Source organism: Sturnira hondurensis, unplaced genomic scaffold (genome assembly GCF_014824575.4).
Source record: "Sturnira hondurensis isolate 20B ecotype Veracruz unplaced genomic scaffold, ASM1482457v3 Scaffold0013092, whole genome shotgun sequence".
Lineage (NCBI taxonomy): Eukaryota > Metazoa > Chordata > Mammalia > Chiroptera > Phyllostomidae > Sturnira > Sturnira hondurensis.
Genome location: NW_028085723.1, coordinates 188,024 through 213,136, shown reverse-complemented (window position 1 = coordinate 213,136; position 25,113 = coordinate 188,024). Strand labels below are relative to the sequence as shown.

The 25,113-nt window shown below is 51.2% G+C and overlaps 2 protein-coding genes across 6 annotated transcripts; both read left to right on the top strand.

The window, feature by feature from the left end:
• Window positions 1-430: 430 nt before the first annotated feature.
• PRR14 (proline rich 14) lies at window positions 431-5,634 on the top strand. Of its 4 annotated transcripts, XM_037061041.1 has the most exons (12): window positions 431-777; window positions 1,586-1,657; window positions 1,779-1,947; window positions 2,557-2,678; window positions 2,751-2,937; window positions 3,216-3,259; window positions 3,453-3,562; window positions 3,864-4,461; window positions 4,593-4,662; window positions 4,744-4,835; window positions 5,099-5,170; window positions 5,250-5,634. In XM_037061041.1, exons 1-12 carry the CDS (start codon window positions 557-559, stop codon window positions 5,506-5,508), a joined length of 2,016 nt encoding a protein of 671 aa, XP_036916936.1. In that variant the 5' UTR covers window positions 431-556; the 3' UTR covers window positions 5,509-5,634. The 4 variants fall into 4 exon arrangements, with proteins under 4 accessions (XP_036916936.1, XP_036916937.1, XP_036916935.1 ...); XM_037061042.1 differs by lacking the exon at window positions 1,586-1,657; XM_037061040.1 differs by having other exon boundaries at window positions 4,593-4,835.
• A 1,327-nt stretch (window positions 5,635-6,961) lies between these two features.
• FBRS (fibrosin) lies at window positions 6,962-19,154 on the top strand. Of its 2 annotated transcripts, XM_037061037.1 has the most exons (18): window positions 6,962-8,518; window positions 8,807-8,986; window positions 9,668-9,703; window positions 9,802-9,831; window positions 10,867-10,915; window positions 10,998-11,292; window positions 12,625-12,926; window positions 13,131-13,318; window positions 13,434-13,478; window positions 13,689-13,784; window positions 13,975-14,043; window positions 14,823-14,852; window positions 15,243-15,314; window positions 15,606-15,726; window positions 15,832-15,912; window positions 16,845-16,928; window positions 17,065-17,272; window positions 17,382-19,154. In XM_037061037.1, the coding sequence occupies exons 1-18, from the start codon at window positions 8,069-8,071 to the stop codon at window positions 17,965-17,967; spliced, it is 2,922 nt and encodes a 973-aa protein (XP_036916932.1). In that variant the 5' UTR covers window positions 6,962-8,068; the 3' UTR covers window positions 17,968-19,154. The 2 variants fall into 2 exon arrangements, with proteins under 2 accessions (XP_036916932.1, XP_036916933.1); XM_037061038.1 differs by lacking the exon at window positions 9,802-9,831.
• The last annotated feature ends 5,959 nt before the right edge of the window (window positions 19,155-25,113 follow it).

Below are 25,113 nucleotides of genomic sequence, written 5' to 3'. Positions count from 1 at the left end.
GGAAAGAGGCTGGACCCCACCGAGCACGACAAATTGGTTATTGGTCTCCTGCAATGACGTACGGAAGGTACGCAGAAACCCCTACTTCTCCTGGAAGAGAAGTACACCACCTCTTGAAGCCCAACGCCCCTAGTCTCCTCCCCTCTTTGGCTCAGCCCAGTCTCTACAGGACACCGTGCGAGCAACGGAGCCGGAAAGGGTACCTATCCTAGTCTCTGGCCCTGGCCACCCACTCCCAAACTCTTGCCTGTGAGGTGGGAACCCAGCAGAGGTACCCAGGGCTGTACCGAAACCCGCCTCGATGGGGCCTCTCTAGGAAATTGGGAATTTCATATATCGTTAGCATTCAGTTAACATCGATTGGCCTAAAAAAAAAAAAAATCGAAAGAACCGGAAGATGCCCTTAAAAAACGTGGCGGCACTCTAACTTCACAACTGTTGTCCCACTATATCAAGAAACTTGGCGTAGTCTTCCGCCACTGCCTGGACATCCGAAGGTGACGCCATCCGCTTCACTTTGGTTCCTTGAGGACAGCGACATCTGCCCTCAACCACAATGGCAGTGCTACCCAATTTGCTGCATGCCCCTAGGAATGATGGCTGCCAGGTGGCTTCACTTATTTTCTCACCACCCAGGAAGACGCGGACCGGCGATTGGGCATTGTCTGGAGGCTCCGAGAAGAAGGCTTTCCGCGGTTGGGCAGTGCAGGGTAAGGCTGATTTTAAAGGAGCCGCAGGTGGGAGCCGTCGAAGACCCGAGATCGGCGGGAGGCGGCGGTGAGCAGTGCGCGGGGGAGGGCACCGAGCGGCTGGAGAAAGGGCGGGAGGAGGGAGGGAAGGAAGGAAGCATTTGACCTGGCTGGGGAGAGCGCTGGGCGGGGATAAGGAGAGGGTGGAGGGAGGGGGTCTGTGGGCGGGACCTCCCGGGATTGGAGTGGAGGGGCTATCTGCTGGACAGTGGATCCCCCGGGATCCTGACTGAGTTTGTGATGCTCAAGCTCGGGCGGCCCTTGAGTGAAGCTTTGCAGAGTCGAAGCTTACAGGGAGAGGAGGATCCTCCCGCGGCGTCTGATTGGAGGAAACGCACTGTAGGATTCTTTCCGCTTGGATCCAGTATAGGGGATCTGGTGGGAGGGAGAAACGTCGGTGTATGGGTGTATTGCTTCGGAGTCCTTAGCCACTCACTGGGAGTGGATGGGGATCGCAGCGGGATCGGGCGGAAACTGAGCCTCCCAGGACCGGGATCCCAGCTGATCCCGGGGGGGCCTCTCAGGGCGGAATCTACGGAGACAAAGGCCTCAGGAGGCTCAGGCCGTGGGAGAACTGGGGCCGCTGCAATCCAGGTTCTCGCGGCAAGTGCTAAGTCTGGCGCAAGTGATCCTTTGATCGCGGCGGCGGCGGCGGCTGCGGCGGCGGCAGCAGTGGGAAAAAGCCCGCTCTGGACGGCCGACCGGGGGCGCCCTTTTGCACCCCAATTCTCAGGCCCTTGGGCTACCGGGAGCTGCGGGCTACCATGAAGGGCGGAGCCCCAGGAAAAGGGCTGGCCCTCACTCCCCACTCCCCCACTCCCCACCTCCCACCCCAGGCTGCAGCCTGGGATCCCCCAGGGACTCCCCGGAGCCGCCGCTTCCCCAATGGACTTGCCCGGGGAATCCAGGTGAGAGCGCACCCTGCCAGCCTGTGTTGAGCTCGGGAAGCGGGAAGCCTGGCCACTGTACAGGGGAAATCACAAAGCCAACCACAGGCTCAGGCGACTGTCCTCTGCTTTCATCCTGCAGCCCACCTGGCCAGCCACGTCTGTGCCGCCAGCCTTTGAGTCGAGCATTATGGGGAGCCAGAAGCCCGAAACGGCCGAGGCTGCAGCCCCCAGTGGCTCCATCACCCTTGGAAAAGGCCTCTCGGCGGGTTCTGGCCGTGGTATTGGAAGATGTCATGGCTGCCCGTGTGGTGAGCCCCCTGAACTAAAGAGGCTCTCTTCTTTCTCAGGTTCCTTCTCAATATCAGTCAGGCCAGATCACTAGTGAGGATAATTGAGGTCCGAACACCTCATTCTCACACACATCGCTCAGGCAGCCTTTCTAACATTAGAGTTCTGCCTGGCTCTCCAACTCCAGACTCAAATTGGGCAGGGTCTCTAGTGCCCATTCACCACAGCCAACAGTGCTGGACTGGAACCACATCCCTACAATTCTTTAAGTATAAGAAACCCTTCTGCTTTCTTCCCAGCCCAACTTTTAGGCAATCCTTAAGACGCAAACTGACATCACTGGCTCCACTGTACAGTGAAAAATGGAGGCCCCAAACAGGGCAGTAACTAACCCAAAATCAACCTCTTTTTTTTTCATTTCTCCAAAGATCCTGGGTGAGATGACCCCAATTCCCACACCAGTAGCTTAGAGTACTATGTGGCCCCCAGTTCAGGATGTCTCGCCTCTTTGGAGGTCTTGAGGGAATTCAAGCCACCACCTCTGTTATCTTTTTGGCATAGGGCACAGTTAGGCACAGGGAAGCCCTGTACACTCCAACCTCATTCTGTCAACTTATTAATATTTCTAGGTCCCCCTGGTACCCCAAGAGGAGACCTCTACTCCATGGCACCCCAGCAGCCGTTGGGATTCTGTCCACAACCAGCTGCCTGCCTCGCCACCCCGACAGGCCGTGTGGTCGTCACAGGCCAGGTGAGCAAGGCAGAATGTGGGGTAAGCTGGGGACACTGCTGAGCCCCTCTGATTTTTGTGTTCCCTCTCTAGGCCTCCCTACCCACTGCACTTATGCCGAGAGCCCTTGAGCCGCTTCCACCAGTCTTCCACCCTGAGGCATCGATCAAGGACAACCCCTGGCCCAGAGGAAGGCCCTTCACAAGAGGTGGACCGGGCCCCCCAGCCCACTCTGGTGGTGATGTTAGAAGATGTTGCCAGTCCAAGACCCCCAGCTGAAGTATGGGAACTTCTATTATGGATATTAGGGGTGTAGCTGGGGGAAGGCACTCCAGTATGGGTAGACAACAAGTGTAGATGAGTTGAGTCTGTGGTAGATTTTGCTCAAATAGGACAGCATTTTAGGTGGAAGACACTGCTTGAACAGAGACCTATATGAAAAAGTTTTTGGTGTGAACCCAGGCAGGTATCTGGAGACGGAGAGTCGGGATGCGGGAAGCTAAGGAGGCCATAGGGGGCTTCCCTACCTACCCACAAACATCCCCTGTTTATATCCAGGGCTTCACGGACGAGACTTCCAACTTCATCATCCCAGCAAGAAGGTGAGAGGGTTGGGGAAGGAATTATTGAGATGTCCAGACAACAACCATTATCCAGGCAGCCAGAACTAGGGGCATTAGAATTTTCTTGTTCAGTAGTTCCATGTGGCATCCTCAGTAGCCTTAAGGGACAGGGGAGGTGCTGGCTCAGGTGGGGTCTGCATCTGGAAGCCTTTACCTTGCCCCTTCACCCCAGAGCTGAATCCATGATGATGGTTCACCAGACAATGCCTCTGCCCAAGGAGCTGGAAGCCCCATTCCAGGCATCTGCCCTGTCTGCAGACCGTCTGGAGAACTTATCACCAGGTAAGGACTGAGACAGAGCTTGAAATTCAGAGCTCTGGAAAATCTTAGCTGAGCTTAGAAGTGTGAGATGCACAGGTGAGGATGGGGATTAACCCCCCTCCCAGGTCAGAGCTTGGTATGTGAAGATGGGATTTCAACTTCAGAGGCCTGATGTCCAACTCCTAAATTTGGGGCTTAGTTTTATCTAGGAATGGGCTTCCTCTGGGCAATTTAGTGTTTGGGGAGGGACTGAAGCTACTGAAGTGGGGCTTAGCCACCTGCAGCTAAGGAATGCCCACCTGTGACCCTCTCCTTTCCTCAGCCCCAGATCCTGTTCTGGAAGCCCCATCGACCCCACCGCCATCCAGCCTTTTACGCCCCCGCCTCAGTCCCTGGGGCTTGGCACCCCTCTTCCGTTCCGTTCGTTCCAAGCTGGAGAGCTTTGCTGACATCTTCCTCACACCCAACAAAGCCCCACAACCCCCACCCCCATCACCCCCCATGAAGTTGGAGTTGAAGATTGCCATCTCAGAGGCTGATCAGTCCAGGGCTGCTGAGGGTACTGCATCCGTCAGTCCCCGCCCTCCTATCCGCCAGTGGCGAGCTCAAGATCATCATCCCCCCGTACCTCTCCCTAAGCCACCTCTGGGCCGAAGCCACTCCTGCCCTGACCTGGGGCCTCCTGGCTCAGATACCTGCAGCTGGCCCCCTTCTTCACACCACCCAAGCCGGCCACGGCCTCGGCGGCATACTGTGGGTAGTGGAGAGATGGCTCGAGCCCCGCCACCACCACCCCCTCGACCCTGTCTCCGGAAAGAGGTCTTCCCTCTTGGAGGAGTGGGAGGCTCTCCTCCCCTCATCACATCTTGTTCGTCCACCGCATCCACTTCCTCCTCCTTCTCTGAACCTGCAAAACCCAGGTAGTGCTCAATAAACCTTTAAATCCCTGGCCACAGTCCAGACCTAGCCTCCTTCCCTAGTATCCAGTGGGCAGGAGTTGGGGATACTACTCTGAATGTTGTCTGACCCTGAGCCTTTACATTCTCTGTAGGCTGGGTTCAACCAAGGGGAAGGAGCCACAGGCCTCACAGGACCAAGTGCTGTCGGACCCCGAGACCAAGGTACATGAACAGATGAAGGGGAGGAGATTAGTGGAAGCCTGTTCCCATGCTGCATTCTTACCCTTTGCCCCATTTTTGCAGACCATGGGAAAAGTTTCTCGATTTAGAATACGCAGGACAGTGGCCCGTCCTCAACTAAACCTTACACCAATGGGGCTGCCTCGACCAATCAGGTGAATGCTTACTGTGTATGGAGCTGCCCTGGCCAAACAGATGTAGATTCACATTCTCTGACGTATGGCTTTGTCTCCTCTTAGGGAGCCCAGTCCAATTTGGTCTGAACATGGTTTGTGCTTAGAACCATCTGTCTGCCTCAGGCAGTACTCCTAATACCTGGCATGTCCCAGAAACTGAAATGCAAACTAGGCCTTGTTTATCACTTCTCCAGACCTCACTGGCTCCAGGTTTTTTAGTGGTCTCTGCTCTTTGCTCCCAGGTTGAACAAGAAGGAGTTCAGCTTGGAAGAAATTTATACCAACAAGAATTATCAATCACCTACAACCAGGAGGTGAGAAGCTTTAAAGCTTTGGGATTGATAAGAGGGAAGGCTAGAACTGGTAACCAGCGCCCCTCCCTGCCTTGTCCAGGACCTTTGAGACCATCTTCGAAGAACCGAGGGAGCGCAACGGAACTCTGATTTTTACCAGCTCAAGGAAGCTGCGGCGGGCTGTGGAATTTCGGGACAGCAGCCTTCCTCGATCCCGCAGGCCATCTCGTGGGGTCCGGGCTGCAGCTGGCAGGACCCTTACTCCTAATGTGGCCCCCAGCCCAGATGTGGGACCCCTGCTGCAGCAGCGGCTGAAGGAGCTGGATGCCTTGCTCCTGGAAGAGGAGGAAGTGGATTAGGGAGCCGCCTCATCAGACCTGGGAGCTTAATCTGTTTATTTGTACATCCATCTGGGACGGAGAAATCTTTGAGGCCATTTCATTTTTTTCTCTATATTTCTAGTAAAGTTTTCAATATACTTCTGATTCTTTTGTATGTTCCTAGCTGAGTTGGGAGACTGATTGGCAGTATTGGCTGATGTTTCTACTTTGGCACTCAAAAACTGGGAAATGGGGGAGGTGTTAGGGAAGGCAATGAGGGTTAGATAACAGGAAGAAAATCAGGAAATGGTCACTGGAGATAACTGAGGATTTTTCCTGTGTGGAGGGATACTTCTGAATCTGTTCCAGAAGATATTGTGATCCTGGACCCTGGTCCTCCCAATTCATTTACAATAAAGAGGAGACTGAAAATCCCAGAGTGGACCAAGGCCATGATCAAGATGGCCCTGAATTCCTCCTATCATGCAGTGCAGCACCTGCTGCTGGATTCTAGATACCACTCAACAATTGGACACCTACAAAAAACTGTCATGGTACTTGATTTGCTCATAACCCAGTGGGGGGGGGTTATACCCATATAAACATTGGAAAGCATACTGAATGTATCATTGTGATATCTATATTAAAAGGATAACCCATGCAAACAGAGATCAGAAATGTCACTCTACAGCTCTGATAACTTAGAGGCAAAATAGAGCAGTGGCTAACAGTACAAACTAGAGGTAGGTCAAGCCCAAATCCTGATTCGCAAACTAAATGTTTGTGCATCGATCCCCTCCCCCTCTGTAAAATGGGGCTAATAGCAATACTTTACTAAAATAATCCTTACTGCCCAATGAGTTAATATGTGAGAAAGTGCCTGGTATACAAGAGCAAGGTGATTTTTCGTTGTTAGCACGGAGATACCACAGGCCAGCACTTTGCCATTAAACCGAAAGAAAACGCGATGTGCTTCCTCCCCGCGCATCTGGCACTCGCCAGGGGCGCCGCGTGTCCCGGTCACCCTACTCCATGGACCTGATCCTGCCCAGACGACGGTATTGACAAGCGCGTGACGAGAAGCCAGGAGGCCTTTGGCTTAAGCCAAGCGGCAGAACGGCAAAGACGACGTAACTGGAGGTCGACAGGTATCTTCCGCAGCTGCGCGCCACCCAGTGGCCAACCGCTCCCCACGGCTCCCGCACCACATCTCGGCTGTTCGGTTTGAGGCCGTCAGAAAGTGGACCAATGACCGAAGAACAGGAAAAGGCGGAGTCCCCTGCAGAACCGCCCAAGCACCTACTTCTAACCAGTCAAGTCACGAGACCTGATGAACGACGGAGCTATTCTGACGTTTACCCAATCCAGAGTTTGAGGGCGGTTACAAATTACCCACTCCCAGACTTTGACTCCGCCCTCCACCCTGACGTACACTTTTCCACCTATCAACGACTAAACCTGTGGAGGGGTGCGGGCGGGGGAGGAGGGGCAAAGAGTGGGAGGAGGCAGAGAGAGGAAGGAGGCGTAGGCTGAGGAGGAAGAGGGAGGAGGGGCAGGGAAGTCCTGGCGGAGAAGAGGCCCAAGACTCCAAAGGAGACAAGAGGGTGCGCTGGAGCTCCCCCGCTGACCAACGGCCGGTTTTTGGATCCCTTCAAGAGAAAGTCACACAGAGACGAGGAAAGAAGGAAGAGACGTTTATGTCGGCAGACAGAGAAGCTCTACCCGTCACTGTTGCCTCACATCCGGGGCTTTGGAGGGCTGGCCGTCGCGGTCCCGCCCCCACTTCGAGCCTTTCATGGCGACCGGAGGCGGAGGCTGGAAGAGCTGGGACTGGCGGAGGCCCCTTTAAATCTCCTTAAAGGGGTGGCCACTGGGTTCGGCAGACTACAACTCCTGCCTTAAAGGGGAAGCCGCGGAACTGAAGCTGACAAATTGAAAACTGTGCTGTTGGGAGAGCTGGAGCCAGTGAGGATTCTTACCTCCTCTTCCCCCCACTCCAGAAGTCCTTTAAATTCAGCTTAAAGGGGAAGCGGCCGCTTGCGGAGTACTGGAAACAAACTACGACCCTGTAAAGTGACGGCCTGCTGTTTTGAGGACCCTGGACTCCTTAAAGGGGTGGCCTCTTTTAGCCGGAGGACTTGAGACACTTTTAAAGGGAAGGTCTGCGTTTCGGGGCGAGCTTTCGGTCCCTTTTAAAGGGGGTGGTCCTTCCTCTTCTTCGGGGAGACTAGTTTCGACCCCTGGCAGGGGGCGGCCACCGCACTAGGCCGGCCGGACACCGTCGAGTAGTCTTAAAGGGGCCAGGGGCTGGACAACTTGAGGTTTCGCCTTAAAGGGACGGCCGCCCCTTTTTCGCCGTCTTGTCCCCGCCGGCCCCACGGGAGGGGGGGTGACCCTCGGGCTTGTCGCCCCGGGGGCGGCGCCGGCTCCCCAGGCCTTGGCCTTGGGGTAAGCTCCGGGTCATCAGAATCTGCTTTAAAGAGGAAGCGTGGCCTTCTGGTCCCTGTGCAGCAGCCAGCGCCGCGCCTGCGACCCCGGGCCTGCGGACAGGCCGCTTCGAGCCCCGCCGCCTCCGGATGCGGCACTGAGGGCGGTCGCCATGGAGACGGCCGCGGCTCCCGGCCCCGGCTGGGCCGCTGAGGGAGAGCGGCGGCGGCGGCGCTGCTCGCGCCGAGATCGAGACCGGGAGCAGCGGCGCCGCCGAGGTCCTGGTGGTGACGCACCCCGGGCCCTGTTGGCCGCCCCGCGCGGATCCTCGTCCTCGTCGTCGCCGCCGCCGCCCGCCAGGCCCTGGTCGTCAGCTTCGTCTGGAGAACGGCCTGGAGGCCCGAGACGGCGGCGGCCCCGTCCCAGGCCTCGGCCACCGCGACCCCGAGCTCGGAAGCGCCCTGCCGGCTCCGGTAGTCGCGGAGAGGAGGAGGAGGAGGAGGAGGAGGGGGGTGCAGACGACGGGGAGGCCGAGGAGGAGCCTGAAGAGGAGGAAGAAGAGGAGGAGGACTTGATCGATGGCTTTGCCATCGCCAGCTTCGCCAGCCTTGAGGCCTTGCAGGTGGGGTCTGATGGGGCTAGGGACCTTTGGGGGCTCCACAGGGTCAGAGAGAAGGGTATGGTGCCTGGAGTGGGTGGAGTTGTGGGGGGAGTACTGGCACCCCAAACCAGAGCAACCGGCTGCGCTGGCCAGGCCTCTGCCCCGCCCTGGGGTGGGAGGAGGTAGAGGTAGTCTCCAAGGACCAACCAGGTTACCCCGCCTGGGAGCCACTTCGGTATCCTGGTCACCCTGAAGAGGTTGGGAGCTTTCCTTTTTCCATCTACTTTAGTCCCACCTCCTCCTCCACAGAAGGATGCCTCTCTTCAGCCCCCAGAACGATTGGAACATCGGCTAAAGCATTCTGGGAAGCGGAAGAGGGGAGGCTCCACTGGGGCCACTGGGGAGCCAGGGGACAGCTCTGATCGGGAGCCTGGGCGGCCCTCTGGAGATCGCGCCAGAAAATGGCCCAATAAACGGAGAAGGAAAGAGGTGAGTTGGTCCTAGATCTCTGTCTTTTAAAACTCACTATCTAAGGATAAATACGAAAGCAAAGCAGATTTGAGCTCCTTACTCATTCAATCTAACAAAGACTTGTCCACAGTGAGACTTGTCTGCTTTTGGCTGGAATTAAGTCTGCCTCAACATGCTGATAATTCGAGATATAAAGTGACTTAGTTGAATCATAAATGAATTAGATGTGTCTTTGCCCTCCCCCCTGGAGGTGGTGGCAGTCTAGTGAGAAAGAAACAGTCTACAAGTGAATACCTATATCAAAACTTGAGAAGCTAAAGGAGGCAGCGATCTGGGAGAGATGCTGCAGAAACCCACATGAGGAAGCCACTCATTCTGCCTGGGGGATGGGAGGAAGGTTGTGGTTAGGGAAAGCCCCCTAGGATATCTTAGTCAGGCCTTGAAGAATAGTCATAAGTTTTTGCTGAGAGAAGAAACAGGGCAAAGTTGTTTTGGACAAAGCACAGAGATATGAGAGTCTGGTGTATTTGGGAAATGGCCAGAGCATTGGGAACAAGGGTGGGCAATAGCAGTGGAAGAAGCTAGAAGGAGATTGAGAGTAGGTCAGAGGGGCCTTGAGTGCCTTGTAGGGGAGTTTAGACATTGTCCATAGGCCTCACCAGTCAGCTTCCTTTAACTCTGGACTCTGATCTTTCTCAGGCCTCCTCCCGTCACTCTCTAGAAGCTGGATACATAGTAAGTGCTCTCCACCTGTACTGGTCCCGCCTCTTGTACTCCGTCTCTGGGCCTCACTCCTTCCCTTTTGTGACACTTCTGTCTTTCCTTCTCCCCAGTGTGATGCAGAAAGCGATCTGGACGAGAGGGTGAGTGGAGCTAGAACTTACTGAGTGGGCAGTGTTACAGCTTATAAAATGACCTGCAGCTTAAAGGACTCCTGTGTGCAGCACACAGAGTCTCCTCTTGAGTGGGAAACATGGGTTAGGTTGAGCCAGAATTAGGTTTCTGGGAGGGGGAATTGAGAGAGTAAATTATTTCTTTGGTGACTAGATCCAGTCAACCAAAGAATAGAAGGCTCCTACCTTGGTGTGTCATCCTTTCTAAAGCTCTCAGAGATGCCAGTGGTTCTTCCCAGGAATTCAGAGTGGCTGTAGAACCAAGTTGGTCCTTCTTGCTGGCCATTAGTCTTATAGGTTAGAGTCTGAGCAGAGACCATGGTATTGAGGATACTAAAAAATTGTAGTTGGCACAAGACCATACACTATAAAGGTGTATTTCAGTTTATTAATAGGGCGGACTTGCTTATTTTGAAATAATGGGTTCTAACAGTTGGTGCTCTACCCCTGTAATTAACTAAATTTGTACTCACTGGTGTGTGTCTTGTTTTAGTTTTAAAAGTTGGCGGGACAGGGACTATGGTGAACCAGAGAGTTTGTCCGTTTTAAGGGGGCAGCCACTATCTAGTTACTAGCTTATTGTTGCCACGCAAGACTAGGGGCCCATTCTCAAGAGAAGCTGCAAGTCTGAGTTTTTATAAACAATCTGGACTTCTAAATATCAGCAATTCGTTTATAATTTTTTGGTAACAAATAAGTCAGGCCCATTGGCCTATTTAGTGATATCTGGCATTTTTGTTTTGATTTCCTTGCTTCTCTGCTACTTTAGTGCTAGCATGATTTAGGCCTCTTGGCCTATTAGATAGATTCTTAAGCTCAGCTGCTTCATCCTTTTCCCCCAAGCATAGGCACCCTAGAACACAGTCTTTAATGGGTTTTAACTAAGGTGATGGAATAGACTTGCCACCACTGCCGGTTCTTAGCAGGCTGCAGAGGTTCTTGGCCTTCCTGAGGAAGGGTCTGGCCTAACCAGAACCTGACCCTGTCCCTACCCTTCTTCCCTAGGTTTCCGATGATGACCTCGATCCATCCTTTACTGTCTCAACCAGCAAAGGTTGGTCCAGAAGTCTGGGGCTGGAGATGAAGGAGGGAATTGGGTTGAGCATGGGTCTTAATATGCTGTCCTGCCTTCACAGCCTCGGGCCCTCATGGCGCCTTTAATGGGAACTGTGAAGCAAAACTCTCCATAGTCCCTAAAGTGTCGGGCCTGGAGCGGAGCCAGGAACAGCCCCCTGGGCCCGATCCGCTGCTAGTGCCTTTCCCCCCGAAGGAACCGCCACCTCCACCAGCCCCTCGGCCTCCTGTCTCAGCCCCAGCACCCCTGCCGGCCGCCCCCAGTCTGCCACCCCCACCCCAGCTGCAGCTTCGGGTCTCACCCTTTGGCCTCCGCACTTCTCCCTATGGCAGCAGCCTGGACCTCAGCACTGGCAGGTGAGTGGTCTAGGGGTTTGGTCTGGAGAGACCCGGTCATTTTGGTACCAACCCTTGCATTCTGTGGCTGGGACATGGGCTAGTACATCTGAGATACCTGAAAAGGCTCAGACTGAAAAGTTTGAAATACACTGGGTGAAACGAATTAAAAAGATTATTACAAAACTGAACATTTTGTATATTTTCGTGCAGGGGAATCCAATTTGTGCCATTTCCCAGTATTATTTGCTGCTGAGGTCTTTTTGCAAGGCACATCTGCTAGGAATAGTCTTTTTCAGAACATACTTTGGGAAATGCTGCCGTGATGATTAAGCGTGCTGGCTTTGGTGTCCGACCTGGATTCAAATTCTTGCTCTGCCCCTTACTGGCAGTGTGATTTTTGAGAAGTCACTTAACGTCTCTGAGCCTCAATTTCCTCTTTCTAAAAGTGGTATAATAATGGTATCTTCATCCTAAAGCTGTTGTGAGGACTAATTGTGAGTTAATGCGGTGTTTCCCAAAGTGTGTATGCTCATCGTTAGTGATATGTGATATAATTTCAGGTGTTATGTGAGTAAACTTTTTTCAGCTTTTACATGCCTTAGGAAAGAATGAGTAGTACCTCAGCCCTTTGATTTCACCTGTTATGGCTTGGGTGAAGTTAAATAAAAAATAAAAATGTTATGTTAAAGGAAGAAGTAAATGGGTACAGGTAGTTATATGGGTGCGACAGCAATTGGGAAGGTGGTGTGAAATGTTGGAGGAATGTTTTACACTTGGATTAGCGTGTAAAACAAGTGACAGCACTTGGTCTACAGTAAGTGCTCACTAAAGGGTAAGAATTATTGGTACTATATTATTGTCATCATTGCTTTTTTTTGTCTTATTATTGAGAAAACTAAGGCTCAGAGAGGGGCAGTGACTTGCTCAAGGTCACCCAGGATGTTAATGGCAAGATGGGCCTAGAACTCTCAGGCCAGGCCAGCATGGTGCTGCTTCCACTGTCATAGGGTAGGAACCCAAGTGGCCTGTTGTAATTAAGCTTCAAAGTGAATGATATGTTTTGTGCTGTGGTTGAGTCAGAAAAGGGAAAGTCATGTGGCCAAAGTCATCAGAGGCACCTGTATGGAAGACCAGACCAAGAGAGGGAGAGAGGGGGTTGTTGGGTGAGGGAGGTACCTCAGTCTGAGGATGGGGTCCTTGCGGGGCGGGGGTGGAGGTCCTGGGGGCCAGGTTCTACCACCTTCCATGTTGGAGAACCAAGGTCAAGTTGTATCGCCCAGGCTTCTGACCCATTCCTGTCAGAGCTGGCACCTCCCAACCCTTCACTCATTTCCCCACTTCTCTCCCCAGCTCTTCACGGCCGCCCCCCAAGGCCCCGGCCCCTCCCGTGGCTCAGCCTCCCCCCTCATCATCCTCTTCGTCCTCTTCCTCCTCATCTGCCTCCTCCTCGTCCGCGCAGCTCACCCACCGGCCCCCGACGCCCTCACTGCCCCTGCCTTTGTCCAACCACGGCTTTCCTCCCCCTGGGCTGCGGCCCCCACCACCACCCCACCACCCCTCCTTGTTCTCCTCTGGCCCCACCCTGCCCCCACCCCCACCACTGCTGCAGGTGCCAGGGCACCCTGGGGCCTCAGCTGCTAACGCCCTTTCTGGTGAGTTTGGGATCCTGGCCGGGGGGTGGGGGGCCATGGCCCTGGGCTTAGACCCAGTTGGCTTTGGGGCATTTGGACCTTAGCAGACTGCAGGGCTTGAGGAGGGAGTGTCTCAAGGCCAAAAGGGAAGGCCAGTCACCTGGGCCCAAGGAGGCTGACATGGTGGCAACAGATATTAAAGCCTCTCCCCCTCCCCTCCCACAGAGCAGGACCTGATCGGCCAGGACCTGAACTCTCGCTACCCCGAGGTGGTGGGGCCAGGGGGCTCAGCCAGGCCCCTGGCTTTCCAGTTCCACCAGCACAACCACCAGCACCAGCACACCCACCAGCATACCCACCAGCACTTCACCCCTTATCCCCCGGGTCTGCTGCCACCCCATGGCCCCCACATGGTGAGCTCCTCATTGGGCCAGTGATGAAGCTCCGAGACTTGGGGGGAGGGTCTGGCTTCCAGGGGAATGCCCTGGGTACCTGGCTAGCAGCTTACTCTTCCCTTCTCTTCCCTAGTTTGAGAAATACCCAGGAAAGATGGAAGGCCTTTTCCGGCATAATGTGAGTGCATGTGTGTGGTGTGTGGGCATAGATGCATCAGTGCGCGTGGCCCTAACTATTCGGGTCCAGTCCTCATCTTGAAAAGCAGGAGCTTTGAGCCTGAGAGGTCTCCCTGGGGGGCTTTAGGGTGGAGGCCAGAGAACTGATGGGCAGACCAGACATGGGCTGTACCTGTACCCCCAGCTTGGACTAGTTCCCTTCTCTCCACAGCCGTACACGGCCTTCCCTCCCGCAGTGCCCGGCCTACCTCCGGGCCTCCCACCGGCTGTCTCCTTTGGTTCCCTGCAGGGGGCCTTCCAGCCCAAGGTGAGCTCCCACTCTGGACACCACCAACACCTCCTACCCCTTAAAACCCAGGTCCTCCAGATCCACATGGTGGACCCAGGTCTCCCCAAAGCCATACCTCCTTCCCTGCCCCAGTCCCCAGCTTGGTTCTAGACCCATTTTATATCCAGTGCCAGCTATTCTGACTGATGCCTCCACTCCCCTTCCCCAGAGCACGAACCCCGAGCTGCCACCACGACTGGGGCCAGTGCCGAGCGGGCTTCCCCAAAAGGGGACACAGGTGAGGGGGGGCCAGGGCAGGTTCGGCTGAAGTAGGAGGATCTGTTCAGTTAAGCAGGAGGGTTGACTTGAGAATGAATCACTGATCCCTTCTTTTAATATGTGGTTGAGGGTGTTCCTTATATAAATGATATGATTTCCCAGGCCCGAGGAATAGGAATTTCGTGATGTTGCCTAAGAAATAAGATTGCCAGGGCAGTGGTTTTCGTAAGGTTTTTCAAATTTAAGCGACAAAACTTTTTTCCACATGATGTCCTACCAGGAAGTCTTGTCCATAAAACAGTGAGAAGATAAGCTGTCCTGTTGTGAAGGGGCACAAGGAGCCCAAGCCTTACCTCCCGCTTAGAGGCTGGGGTTCTGGGAACAGTGTGGAAAAACACAGGATGTATTTCCTAAAGGATAGACTAGAGGTTTTCCAACCTCTTTTAGCAGTTGTAAATGCTTTTCTCTGAAGAAATCTTAAACAGAACCTCATTACATAAAGCTGTTAATAGGGTGTCTTCTGTTGAGGAATGTGTCCCTCCTGCCCACCAACATGCTCCCTAGCCTTCCAAATAAAGGATCTTCTTAGAACTGGTTCAGGAACTTGGTGCTGGAGGGATGAAGCCCAGACTGGGAGAGATGGAGGAAGGAGTCTCATCACAAGCAGGAAAGGATTGAGGGAGCCACACAGGGTTCAGGGAGATGTCTGGGGGGACTTGGGGGCTGAGACAGACAATAAGGTGTCTAGTTCAGTAAACAGGTGTGAATTGCCACCAATCTCTGCTTTGCCATCCTCAGATCCCTGATCATTTCCGGCCACCTTTAAGGGTGAGTTTGGTGAGGACCTCAGGTTGCATGAGGCTGGGGGCTGGTGTCAGGGTGTTTGGCTGAGGGGTGGAGGGTGGGGGTTCCTGCTTGAGAATAAGTGAAAAGTCCAAGATACGGAGGCAGCTGGATGTGGAATAGCAGAAAGCGAAAGGACCATAAGCCAGAGACCTGGGTTCAGATGTAACTGGCTATGGGACCTTGGGCAAGACAGTTTATCTCTCTGAGCCTCAGTTTCCTAGGCTTTGAAATGGACCTAGTCATCCCTCAGTTGTAGAGATGATAAAAGGAGATAATGTGTAGCAAGTCTGAGCCCAGGGCCAGGCCTGGAGTGGGTGACGAGTGAACATTCTTTCCTTCCCTTTTCCTTTGGTCGTCTTCTTGGGGCGGCAGAAACCAGGGAAGTGGTGTGCCATGCATGTGCGTGTGGCTTACATGATCCTGAGACACCAGGAAAAGATGAAGGTACTGGGGCTGGAGGGCTGGGGAGAGTGGGCCTGCCTGAACTCTGGGCATCTACCTTCAGTAGAGCTTGGCAGAATCTTGGCCAGAAACATCCCATCCTGTCCCCAGTCACTGTCGGAGCAATTCTGCAATTAGCACTAGGTTCTTTGGCTAATTAGGATGGTGGTGAGAGAGGGCCCCCAGTACCCTTCTTGCTATCAGCCAGCCCTTGGGACGTGGTTTAGGGGTGGAAGGGCAAGAGCAGGACCAGCCTGGCTCCTCACTCACTGCCCCTCTCCCTGTCCCGTGCAGGGTGACTCCCACAAGCTTGACTTTCGGAACGATCTCCTGCCCTGCCTTCCAGGGCCCTATGGGGCCCTGCCCACTGGCCAGGAGCTCTCCCACCCAGCCGCCTCCCTCTTCACTGCGACTGGTGAGTCTGGCCAGACTTTTTAGGGCCTAAAGTTTCCCATGTCTAACCTGACATCCACCTTGTGCCCACTCAGCCTCATCAGAATCTCCCACCTCTCTGCCCCAGGTGCCGTCCACGCTGCAGCCAACCCTTTTACGGCAGCTCCCGGGGCCCATGGACCCTTTCTGAGCCCCAGCACCCACATTGGTAAGAGCCAAGGGCATATGGGGCAACTCAGGCTTTGTCTTTGACTTCCAGGAGTTCTTAAGCTGGGGATGGAAGTTAGACCTGAAAGGCAGCTGAAATCTAGAGTGGACCTGATTTCCACTTGTTTCATGACCTTGGACAAGTTACTGTACTCCCTCTGAGCCTTGATTCATCGTCTGTAAAATGGGGTAGGAAGGGGCAGAGTGGTTGCTAATCTCTGCTAGTTCAGGTATTTCTCTGAAAATAGTGGTAGTAAGAGGAAGTAGAGGAAGGCTGCACAGCCCCAGAAGAGAGCATGGTCACTGGCTCCTAGCCTTCTCAGGCCTGTTACTGGGGGAGATCTAACCTGGATTTGGGTAGATAAGGAGGATCTGAGCCTGATGGAATAGGGAAAGGTGTTCCTGGAAGAGGAAATCATGAGGTCCCATAGTGGGCTGGGTTAGCTGTTCCGACTGGCTATGTGACACATGCGTGCAAGTAGGGTCAGTCTGGGAAGGTCCCCGCACGTCAAGTGGGAGGAAGCCAGCAGAGGTCTCCAGGCAACTGGCTTGCTATAGAGCTGCTCTGGATAATTGGTGTGGGGGAGGGTGGGTTAATAGTTTGACCTCTGGAGTCAGAGAGGCCGTAGGTTGGAGGTACCACTCACTGGTTAGTTGACTGTTGGCAAGTCACTTCACTTCTCTGAACCTTTTTTATCATCATTAAGTAGGAATGATCCTGTCTGCCTTAATGGGTTTGTGAGGTTAAACAATTCATGCATGTCGGAACTCCCTGCCTAGCCAGGGCCAAGAGGAAGTGCTTGATACCTAGTTGTTAAGACAGAGTTCCTGAGGTCTTCAGGGCCTGCTTGCTGACCAGCCTTTTCCATTAGTTCTCGGTGGCTGCTGAGAGTGAGCTGCCCAGTGCTCTAACCATCCCCTTTTCTCCCACAGATCCCTTTGGGCGTCCCACAAGCTTCGCCTCCTTGGCTGCTCTCTCCAATGGGGCCTTTGGAGGCCTGGGCAGCCCCACATTCAGTGAGTGCTAGCTGGGATAGGATGGTGCGGGGCAGTGGCAATGAGTTAATGTGTTAAAGCAGGAGGCTGAGAGGGTGCCTTAAGTGGGGCCTCTCATTCTTGGCTCCTGTCAATCTCTACTTTGCTCTCTGTCTAGACTCCGGCGCCGTCTTTGCCCAGAAAGAAAGCCCAGGGGCACCACCAGCCTTCGCCTCCCCCCCAGATCCATGGGGTCGCCTGCATCGCAGTCCTCTGGCCTTTCCTGCCTGGGTCCGGCCCCCTGAGGCCGCCCGGACTCCAGGCTCAGACAAGGAACGGCCTGTGGAGCGGAGGGAGTCTTCTCTCACCAAGGAGGAGAAAGACAGGTATGCTTCCCCAAAATTGGCCTCCCAGCTCCCTGCTCTCCCCCTCCCCCTCAGCCTGTATCTGACCTCTAGAGTACCTTTATTCTTTTGCCCTATACCTGCTCCCCAGGGACCTCCCCTTCTCACGGCCCCAGCCCCGAGTATCTCCTGCTACTCCCAAGACCCGGGCTGGTGAGGAAGGGGCCAGGCCAGCCAAGGAATCTGTGCGGGTAAAGGAAGAACGGAAAGAGGAGGCTGCTGCTGCTGCCGCCGCTGCCGCCGCAGCTGCCGCTGCTGCCGCCGCCGCTGCCGCCGCTGCCACTGGGCCTCAGGGCCTTCACCTGCTGTTTGAAAGGCCCCGGCCATCCCCCTTTCTTGGCCCTGGTCCTCCTGAGCGCTGTGCTGGCTTCCTGGAGCCAACCTGGTTGGCAGGGCCCCCTCGCCTTGCAAGGCCACCACGCTTCTATGAGGCGGGTGAGGAGCTGACTGGACCAGGGGCAGTGGCTGCTGCCCGCCTCTATGGTCTAGAGCCTGCCCATTCTCTGCTATACAGCCGGTTGGCTCCTCCACCACCACCTACTGCGGCCCCAGGAACCCCTCACCTGCTCAGCAAGACCCCACCAGGAGCCCTTTTGGGGGCACCACCTCCACTTGTGCCCGCCCCTCGGCCTAGTTCCCCACCTAGGGCCCCTGGCCCAGCCCGGGCTGACAGGTGAGGGAAGGGGAGGGGCAGGGGCAAAGCTCCATCCCCCCTTCCTTTTGATAAGATCCTAGAGCTGAGGTTTTAAGCCAGGGCTGGAGGGCAAAGGTCATGACCTCACCAGCCACCTCTGAGTTCATGGAACCCTGAGAGCAGAGCCCCAGCCCCCATGAGATCAAGCATCTGATGAACCTTGGGGTCATCGGGAGGGCAGAGATCACAAACCTCTAGAGAGGAGTGTGTGTGTACACATACATTAGAGTGGGGGTCATTTCAGAGGTCATAGCTCATGATTTCCTGAGGTGCATGATTGCCCCCTCTGAGGGCCCCTAGGCCCTTGGCCTGCCTCCCCAAGGGCTCACTAAGCCAGAGGCCAAAGTGCCCCCCCTCCCCTTCACCTACCACCAAGTCCTCATGCCCTCTCAGGGCTGGGGAAGGAGGGGCTACAGGAAGGGGGTTCCATGTACATATTTATCTCCCCTTTCACATAGCCCCCCTAGACCTTTTGTACATTTTTACAGGGGCACCCCTTCCAGTAATCCCCCTTCCTGATTAATTAAATCCTCAGACTGGTGCTGTGTTTCTGGCCTCTGGCTTCTCTGTGGGGGGAGGGAAGATTGCAGGGGGAAGAGCTGGAAGGGGACAGGCAGGCCCAGGGCTTATCCCTCAGAATATGGGGTCCAGCAGGAAGTGGACCAACAGGAGAAGGGACCTGGGTGCCTACGCCTGAAAGAAGGTCAAATGCTTCCTGCTTGGCTGACAGCCCAGGTTCCCCCTACTTGTTCCTATTACCTCTGAGTGCCCCATCTTCAAAAGGCTCAACCTAAACTTCAGAGTCTACTTCTTTCTTAGTGGCTCAGTCTCCTCACTCCATTTCCAAGTGCCCCCAGGATTCCTGGGCCCTGCTCTCTAGAGCCCTGTTCCCAGCACCCTGCCCCAGGCTAGAAGGAGGACCAGAGAAGGTCACCATGTACCACACACCAAAGAAGGGGGTCAGCTTGGGGGTGGGCCATACAGGCAGCTTCTTCAGCAGCCTCTCGGCAGCAGCCCTAGCCTTCCCAAAGCAGCAGGTGCCCCCAGGCTGAGTCCCAGCCTAGAAGGCAGGGGTCAGGTTAACAAAATAATGTTGACTTTTTTCCCAGGTGGGGCTTCTTCTGTAACATGACTTGCGGATATTTATATAAAAATGAGTGTTACAATGAGGCCCCTTGGCTCCTCTTTCAGTGTGTGTGAGTCACCTGGGCTTGGGGATTGGGGCTGGGACCTGGGGTCAGGGAGGGATAAAGACAACACTGTCCATGTCCTGACAGAGGTTCCCACATACACAACCTGGGGAGCTACTTTACTATTTCAGAATGAAGGGATTAGAGTGTTGGGTACTGGAGTTTTTCACAGTTTCATACAACCCAAGAGTACATATGAAAGATTCAAATTACAGAAAGGTAAAACTGAGTTTCCCATTCATCTGCCAACACTCATCCCCAGTGGTAAGCGCTGTTAACCATTTGGTATATGTTTTTTAGGTCCCTTTGCTATGTGTTTATATGTACATATGTGTACATGCATGGTTATATTAGAAAAGATCTGTGTTTTAAAAATCTGTTGAGTTTTTTTCTATACATGATTATTGTAAAACACTTCAATCACAATAGTACAACAGGAAAGTCCCTTAAAATCCCACCCCTCAGAGAAAACTTAATTGTCAGAGATATACTTTTAGTTCTGACTATTGCCTAAAATATTGTAGAAAAATGCTATCCTGTGAAATGTACTCTTTTGCAACTACCTTTTTACCCTTAACATCAGTATTTGATGTAATCATTAAATAAGTCACCTAAAATGAGCTAGAGAGGCTGGCTCCCATTCAAACCACCCAGGATTGACTTGTTCCAAGTGTACCCATCACCTTAAGAAAGATACGTGCAACATTTTCTGTTGCCATTACACATAACCAAGACTTCTAGGGAAAACTCAGGCCTAGACTGTTCCAACAGAAATCAGAAACAGGTGACCAGGAGAAACGTGGCTTGCAGACGATTTCACGTGGCAGTCCTTGTGTTCAACTTAGGAAAATTCCAAAAAAACAGTTAACACTACCTGCTTTCCCTATGACTGTAGAGATGGGACATAATCTCTCCTGAGTGCCACTGTCCCATTCTGCTGTTTAGGAATGGGCCATTGTCACTATTTAGGGTAGTTCCCTGGTCCTTTGTAAGCACTCTCAGATGTTTTCTGGATATGTGTATCTACCCTCTCCCACATAACTCAGATATCCCCTAGACCTAATACTGTGTTCCTCTGACCCCACTTCCATCTCTGTGTTACCAGTACCTAAGAACCCAGGTTAGAAGCCTTCCTGTTACCTCAGTTGATTTATAGTCTGAACTGCCCTTTATTATTCAACCACTGCGTCTATCATGTTGGGAACTGAACTAGTGGTTGGGAGTAAACAAACAAAATTCCAGCTTTCCTGGAGCTTACAAGCTACTGTGAAGAGCAAGAAACACGCTGTGAGAAGAAAAAGGGAAAGGGAAAGACTCCCAAGGGCTGCCTTCTAAGGGCCTGTCATCATAGCCACTGTGCTCCATTGGTTCATCTCCACATATTCTGATCCTATTGCAGGCAGCTCCTCAGGCAGAGGTCAAAGAGAAGTCTGGAAATGACTTTCACCATTGGGGAAAACCAGACCAAACCCAAATCATTCACCATGGAGAGGCTGCTATTTGGAAATGCATTTCTTTATTCTCAGTGAGCTCAGCAGAGTAGCTATGTAATCTTAAGCAGTATGTTTCTGTGCCATGGTTTATTTATAAAGTGTTTGTTTAAAAACAACTTTATTGGGATATAATTTATTCATATACCATAGAGTTCACCCAGTTTTTCTAACTGGCTTCTTTCACTTAGCTTTATGATTTCAGGGTTCATTCATGTTGTAGCTTGTATCAGTACTTCATTTCTTTTTATTGCTAAATAGTATCCCATTGTAGCAGTTTGTTGGGGAGGCCCATCTTTCAAAACAGGCTTTGAGGTGAGCAACATCTATCTACTAGAATAGAAGGAAGGGGGAACCTGAGCCAATGAAAAACATGGGCTTAGAGCCTTGACATCAGACAGACCAGAGTTTGAGTTTGGCCTTTACTAACCAGCTCGGTGGCTTCGGTCTAGTTGCAGCCTGTTTCCATGGTGGACAAACAGGGAAAATGACTATTCCAGCCCATAGGTTCATTGTAATGGTTACATGGGATAATGCATGTAAAAGGTGCTTAGCAATAAACATTCACTAAATTAGAGTGTCGTTATTGATTGTAGTTGAAAAGATTAGAAATGATTTCCCTATATCAAAAGAGGCAAGTTGAAGTTAAGTGCTTTATGGAGTCAGGAGAAGAAAGGAAACATACTTATTTGGGGAGGATTTTAAAAATGAACTATTACTTAGAACAGTGTTAGATTTCTAAAGATTACAAGAATGTTGCAGAGAATTCTTACATGTTCCACACTCAGTTTCCTCTATTAACATCTTGCATATGTTATAATTAGTGAGTCAGTATTGATAGATTACTATTCATTTAAATCCATACTTTTTTCAGTTTCCTTAGTTTTTACCTAATGTCCTTTGTCTGTTCCAGGATCCTGCAAGGACATCACATTATATTTAGTCATCATGTCTCTTTAGGCTCCTCTTGACTGTGAGTTTGACTTGTTTTTGATAATCTTGACAGTTTTAAGGAGTACTGGTCAAGTGTTTTATAAAATGTCCCTTATTTGGGATTTTTTAAAATTTGATTTTTAGGAAGGGAGGGAGAAAAAGATTTTTTGTTCCACTTATCTATGCATTCATTGATTCTTGTATGCACCCTGACCAGGGAGGGATCAAACCTGCAACCTTGCTATATTGGGTCAATGCTGTAACTAACTGAGCTACTTGGCCAGAGCCTTTGGGATTTGTAATTTGTTTTTCTTAAGATTAGACGAGTTACAGGTTTGAGGAGGGAGCAGAGGTAAAGTGCTCAGTGTAATTTTCATTACATCATAGCAAGGGTACACGCCTTCAAGATGATTTATCACTATTGACATTGACCTTAATCACCTGGCTGAGGCAGTGCGTGTCAGATTCTGTTGCAAAATTACTCTTCCCCATTATTTCCATATTTTATTCTTTAGGAGTCAGTCACTATGCACAACCCATACTACAGGAATTGGAAAATTATGCTTCACCTTCTTGAAAGCAGAGGATCTACTTTGTGAGATCCTCTGATAGTATAAATTATTTTGAATTCTTTTGCGCAGGCAATTGTTCCCTATTTATTCATTCATTCCTTTAATCACTTATGTCAGTTTCATGAGCATTTATTTTTATACTTTAGGTTATCTTCTAGTACTACTTTATTACTCTCCAGTATTCAGTTTGCTCCTGTGTCCCTTTGACATACCCCCATCATAGTGGGGGGTTTCTGTTTTGTTTGTTTTTTAGTGGAGACTTTTTACTGTTTATCCTTTTGTATCTCTGGATTTTTCTCTCAAGTGTATGTATTATCTGTTTTGAAAAGTTAAAAACAGCAGCTAATGTAATTGACATTAAAAGTTTCTAGCCATAGCTGGTATGGCTCTGGGTTGAGCACCGACTAGCAGACGAAAAGGTTGCGATTCCCAGACGGGGCACGTTCCTGGGTTTCAGTCCAGGTCCCCATTTGGAGGCATGAGACAGGCAGCCAATTGCTGTTTCTCTTACTCACTTTCTTCCTTCTTCCCCTCTCTCTAAAAATAAATAAATAAAATATTTTAAAAAAAAGTTTCTAACTTGTACCCTGGCCGGTATGACTCAGTGGATTGAGTGCCAGCCTGTGAACCAAAGGGTCACTGGTTCAAGTCCCAGTCAGGGCACATGCCTGGGTTGTGAGCCAAGTCCCCAGTAGGGGGTGTACAAGAGGCAAGCACAGGCTGATGTTTCTCTCCCTCTCTTTCTCCCTCCCTTTCTCTAAAAATAAAATCTTTTAAAAAAATTTCTGTCTTGTAAAATGAAAAAAAGGTCAAAACTCTACTCCTTTCCTTTAATCACTCCTCGCCTGCTATATTCTGCCCTTCCACAGATACCATATGGATTTCTTGCTTATTTCTCTAGAGCAATTTCTTTTTTTAAAACAAATATTTACATATGGTACACACAGTTCTGTATACTGTACTTCTTTGTAATGTAACTGTCTCTTGTGGGTTATATTTTAGTGATAGAGATCAACTTCCTTCTTAGCCTCTGCATAGTATTCCATTATAAAGTTATACTATAATATATTTAAAACCAGTCTCCATCAGCAGATATTTACATCCTTTCAAGTCACTTACTAGAACAAGAAGTGCTGCAGTGAATACCCACATCTTTATATGCTTGAGCAAATAATTTATACACATGGAATTGCTGAGCCAGAGTATACTTTTAAAATTTAGATGCTGCTAAATTGTCTTACACAAACCTTTCACCATTTTCACTCTCACCAACAAAGTCTGAGAGGACCTGTTTCTCCACACCCTTGCTAACAGGGAGAAGTGCCAAGCTTTTTGATCTTCGCCAATCCGGTGGATGAAAGGTGCCTACTCATAGAAGTTTTAACTTGCACTTCTTTTATTATTATAAGTGAAGCCAAATATATTGCCTAACGTTTACAAATCATTGTGTTTTTGTTTTCTGTGAATTGTCTGTTCAGGTCCTTTGTCCATTCCCCTTCCCCAATCCTTTGGATTTTTATAACCTTTGTTTTGTGCCTTAGTGAAAGCTATTTATTTGTTTATTCCATCAACAAATACTGATCACCTATGGTGTAACAGACTCTATTTTGATAACATGGCAGTGAACAAAAAGGACAAAAGTATTTTTCTCTAGGAGATTTAATTTCTAGAGAGTTTCTTCTCTAGGAATGAAAATTCAGACAGAAAGTGAATAAATAAATAAATATACATTGATTGGAGAAGAAGAGGAGTATGGGCTAGAAAGTTCCAGGGTGCTATTTTATGGAGCGGTATTAAACCAGAGTTCTTTTAGGGGTGCCAAGGGAGCAGAGATGGGAATGAAGTGAGGAAAGGAGCCATTCAGTTGTCTGGAAGAAGAATGCTTTTGGCAGAGGCAGCAGCATGTGAAGTCTGCTGGATGGGAATGTGCTGGTGGGCATGTGCTGGGTGAGGTGGAGGACCAGCCAGGAGGCCAGTGTGGCTGGACCAGAGTGAGAGAGGGAGAAAGATGAGTTTGGAGAAGTGAACAGGGACTACATCAGGTAGGACCTTGCTGGCGTTTGTAAGGACTTTGGCTTCTACTATGAGTGAAATGCTGGCTGTTGCAGAGTTTATTTATTTTGGCTGTACTTTTTTTTTGGAGAGTTTTGAAGCAGAAGAATGACATTTCCATACAACAGCACAGTCTATGAATTGAGACAGTACATACACATATTGGTGCGGTTCCCATCATTAGCATGTACTAACTAGAACATCTAGCGGTCTGCCTTGCTCAAGCAAATCTAACGTGTAAAAATCTAGGTAGCCCTCACCTTCTCTAAGGGACTGGGCAGTGATTGCCATGGGCATGTGTGCAATGTGGCATGAGTAATGTGGTGACTCCAAGCCTTTAGGCCAGGGGTGTCCAAACTTTTGGCATCTCTGGCCATACTGGAAGAAGAGTTGTCTTGGGCTGCGTAATAAATACATAAACACTAACAAAAACTGATGAGCAAAAAAAAAATTTTAAGTAAATTCATGATTTTTTTGTTGGGCTGCATTTATAGCCATCCTGGACTGCATGCAGCCCACAAGCCTCAGGTTGGACGCCCCTGTAGGCCCAGGGCTTTTGCTTGTGGGTGATCAACAAGTCCCACCTTATTTCCCATTGGAAAGAATCGTTTCTCTAAAGCGTATCAATCACACTTCTAGAAGTGACTCCTTGTCATACAAAGTCACAAAAGGCCATAAAATGTGAGTTTAAGAATGTTCTCAGGCCCCGGCTGGTGTGGCTCAGTGGACTGAGCACTGGCCTGTGAACCAAAGGGTCACTGGTTTGGTTCCCAGTCAGGGCACATGCCTGGGTTGCAGGCCAGGTCCCCAGTAGGGGGCACATGAGAGACAACCATACATTGATATTTCTCTCCCTATCTTCCTCTCTCCCAATAAGTAAATCTTTTTTAAG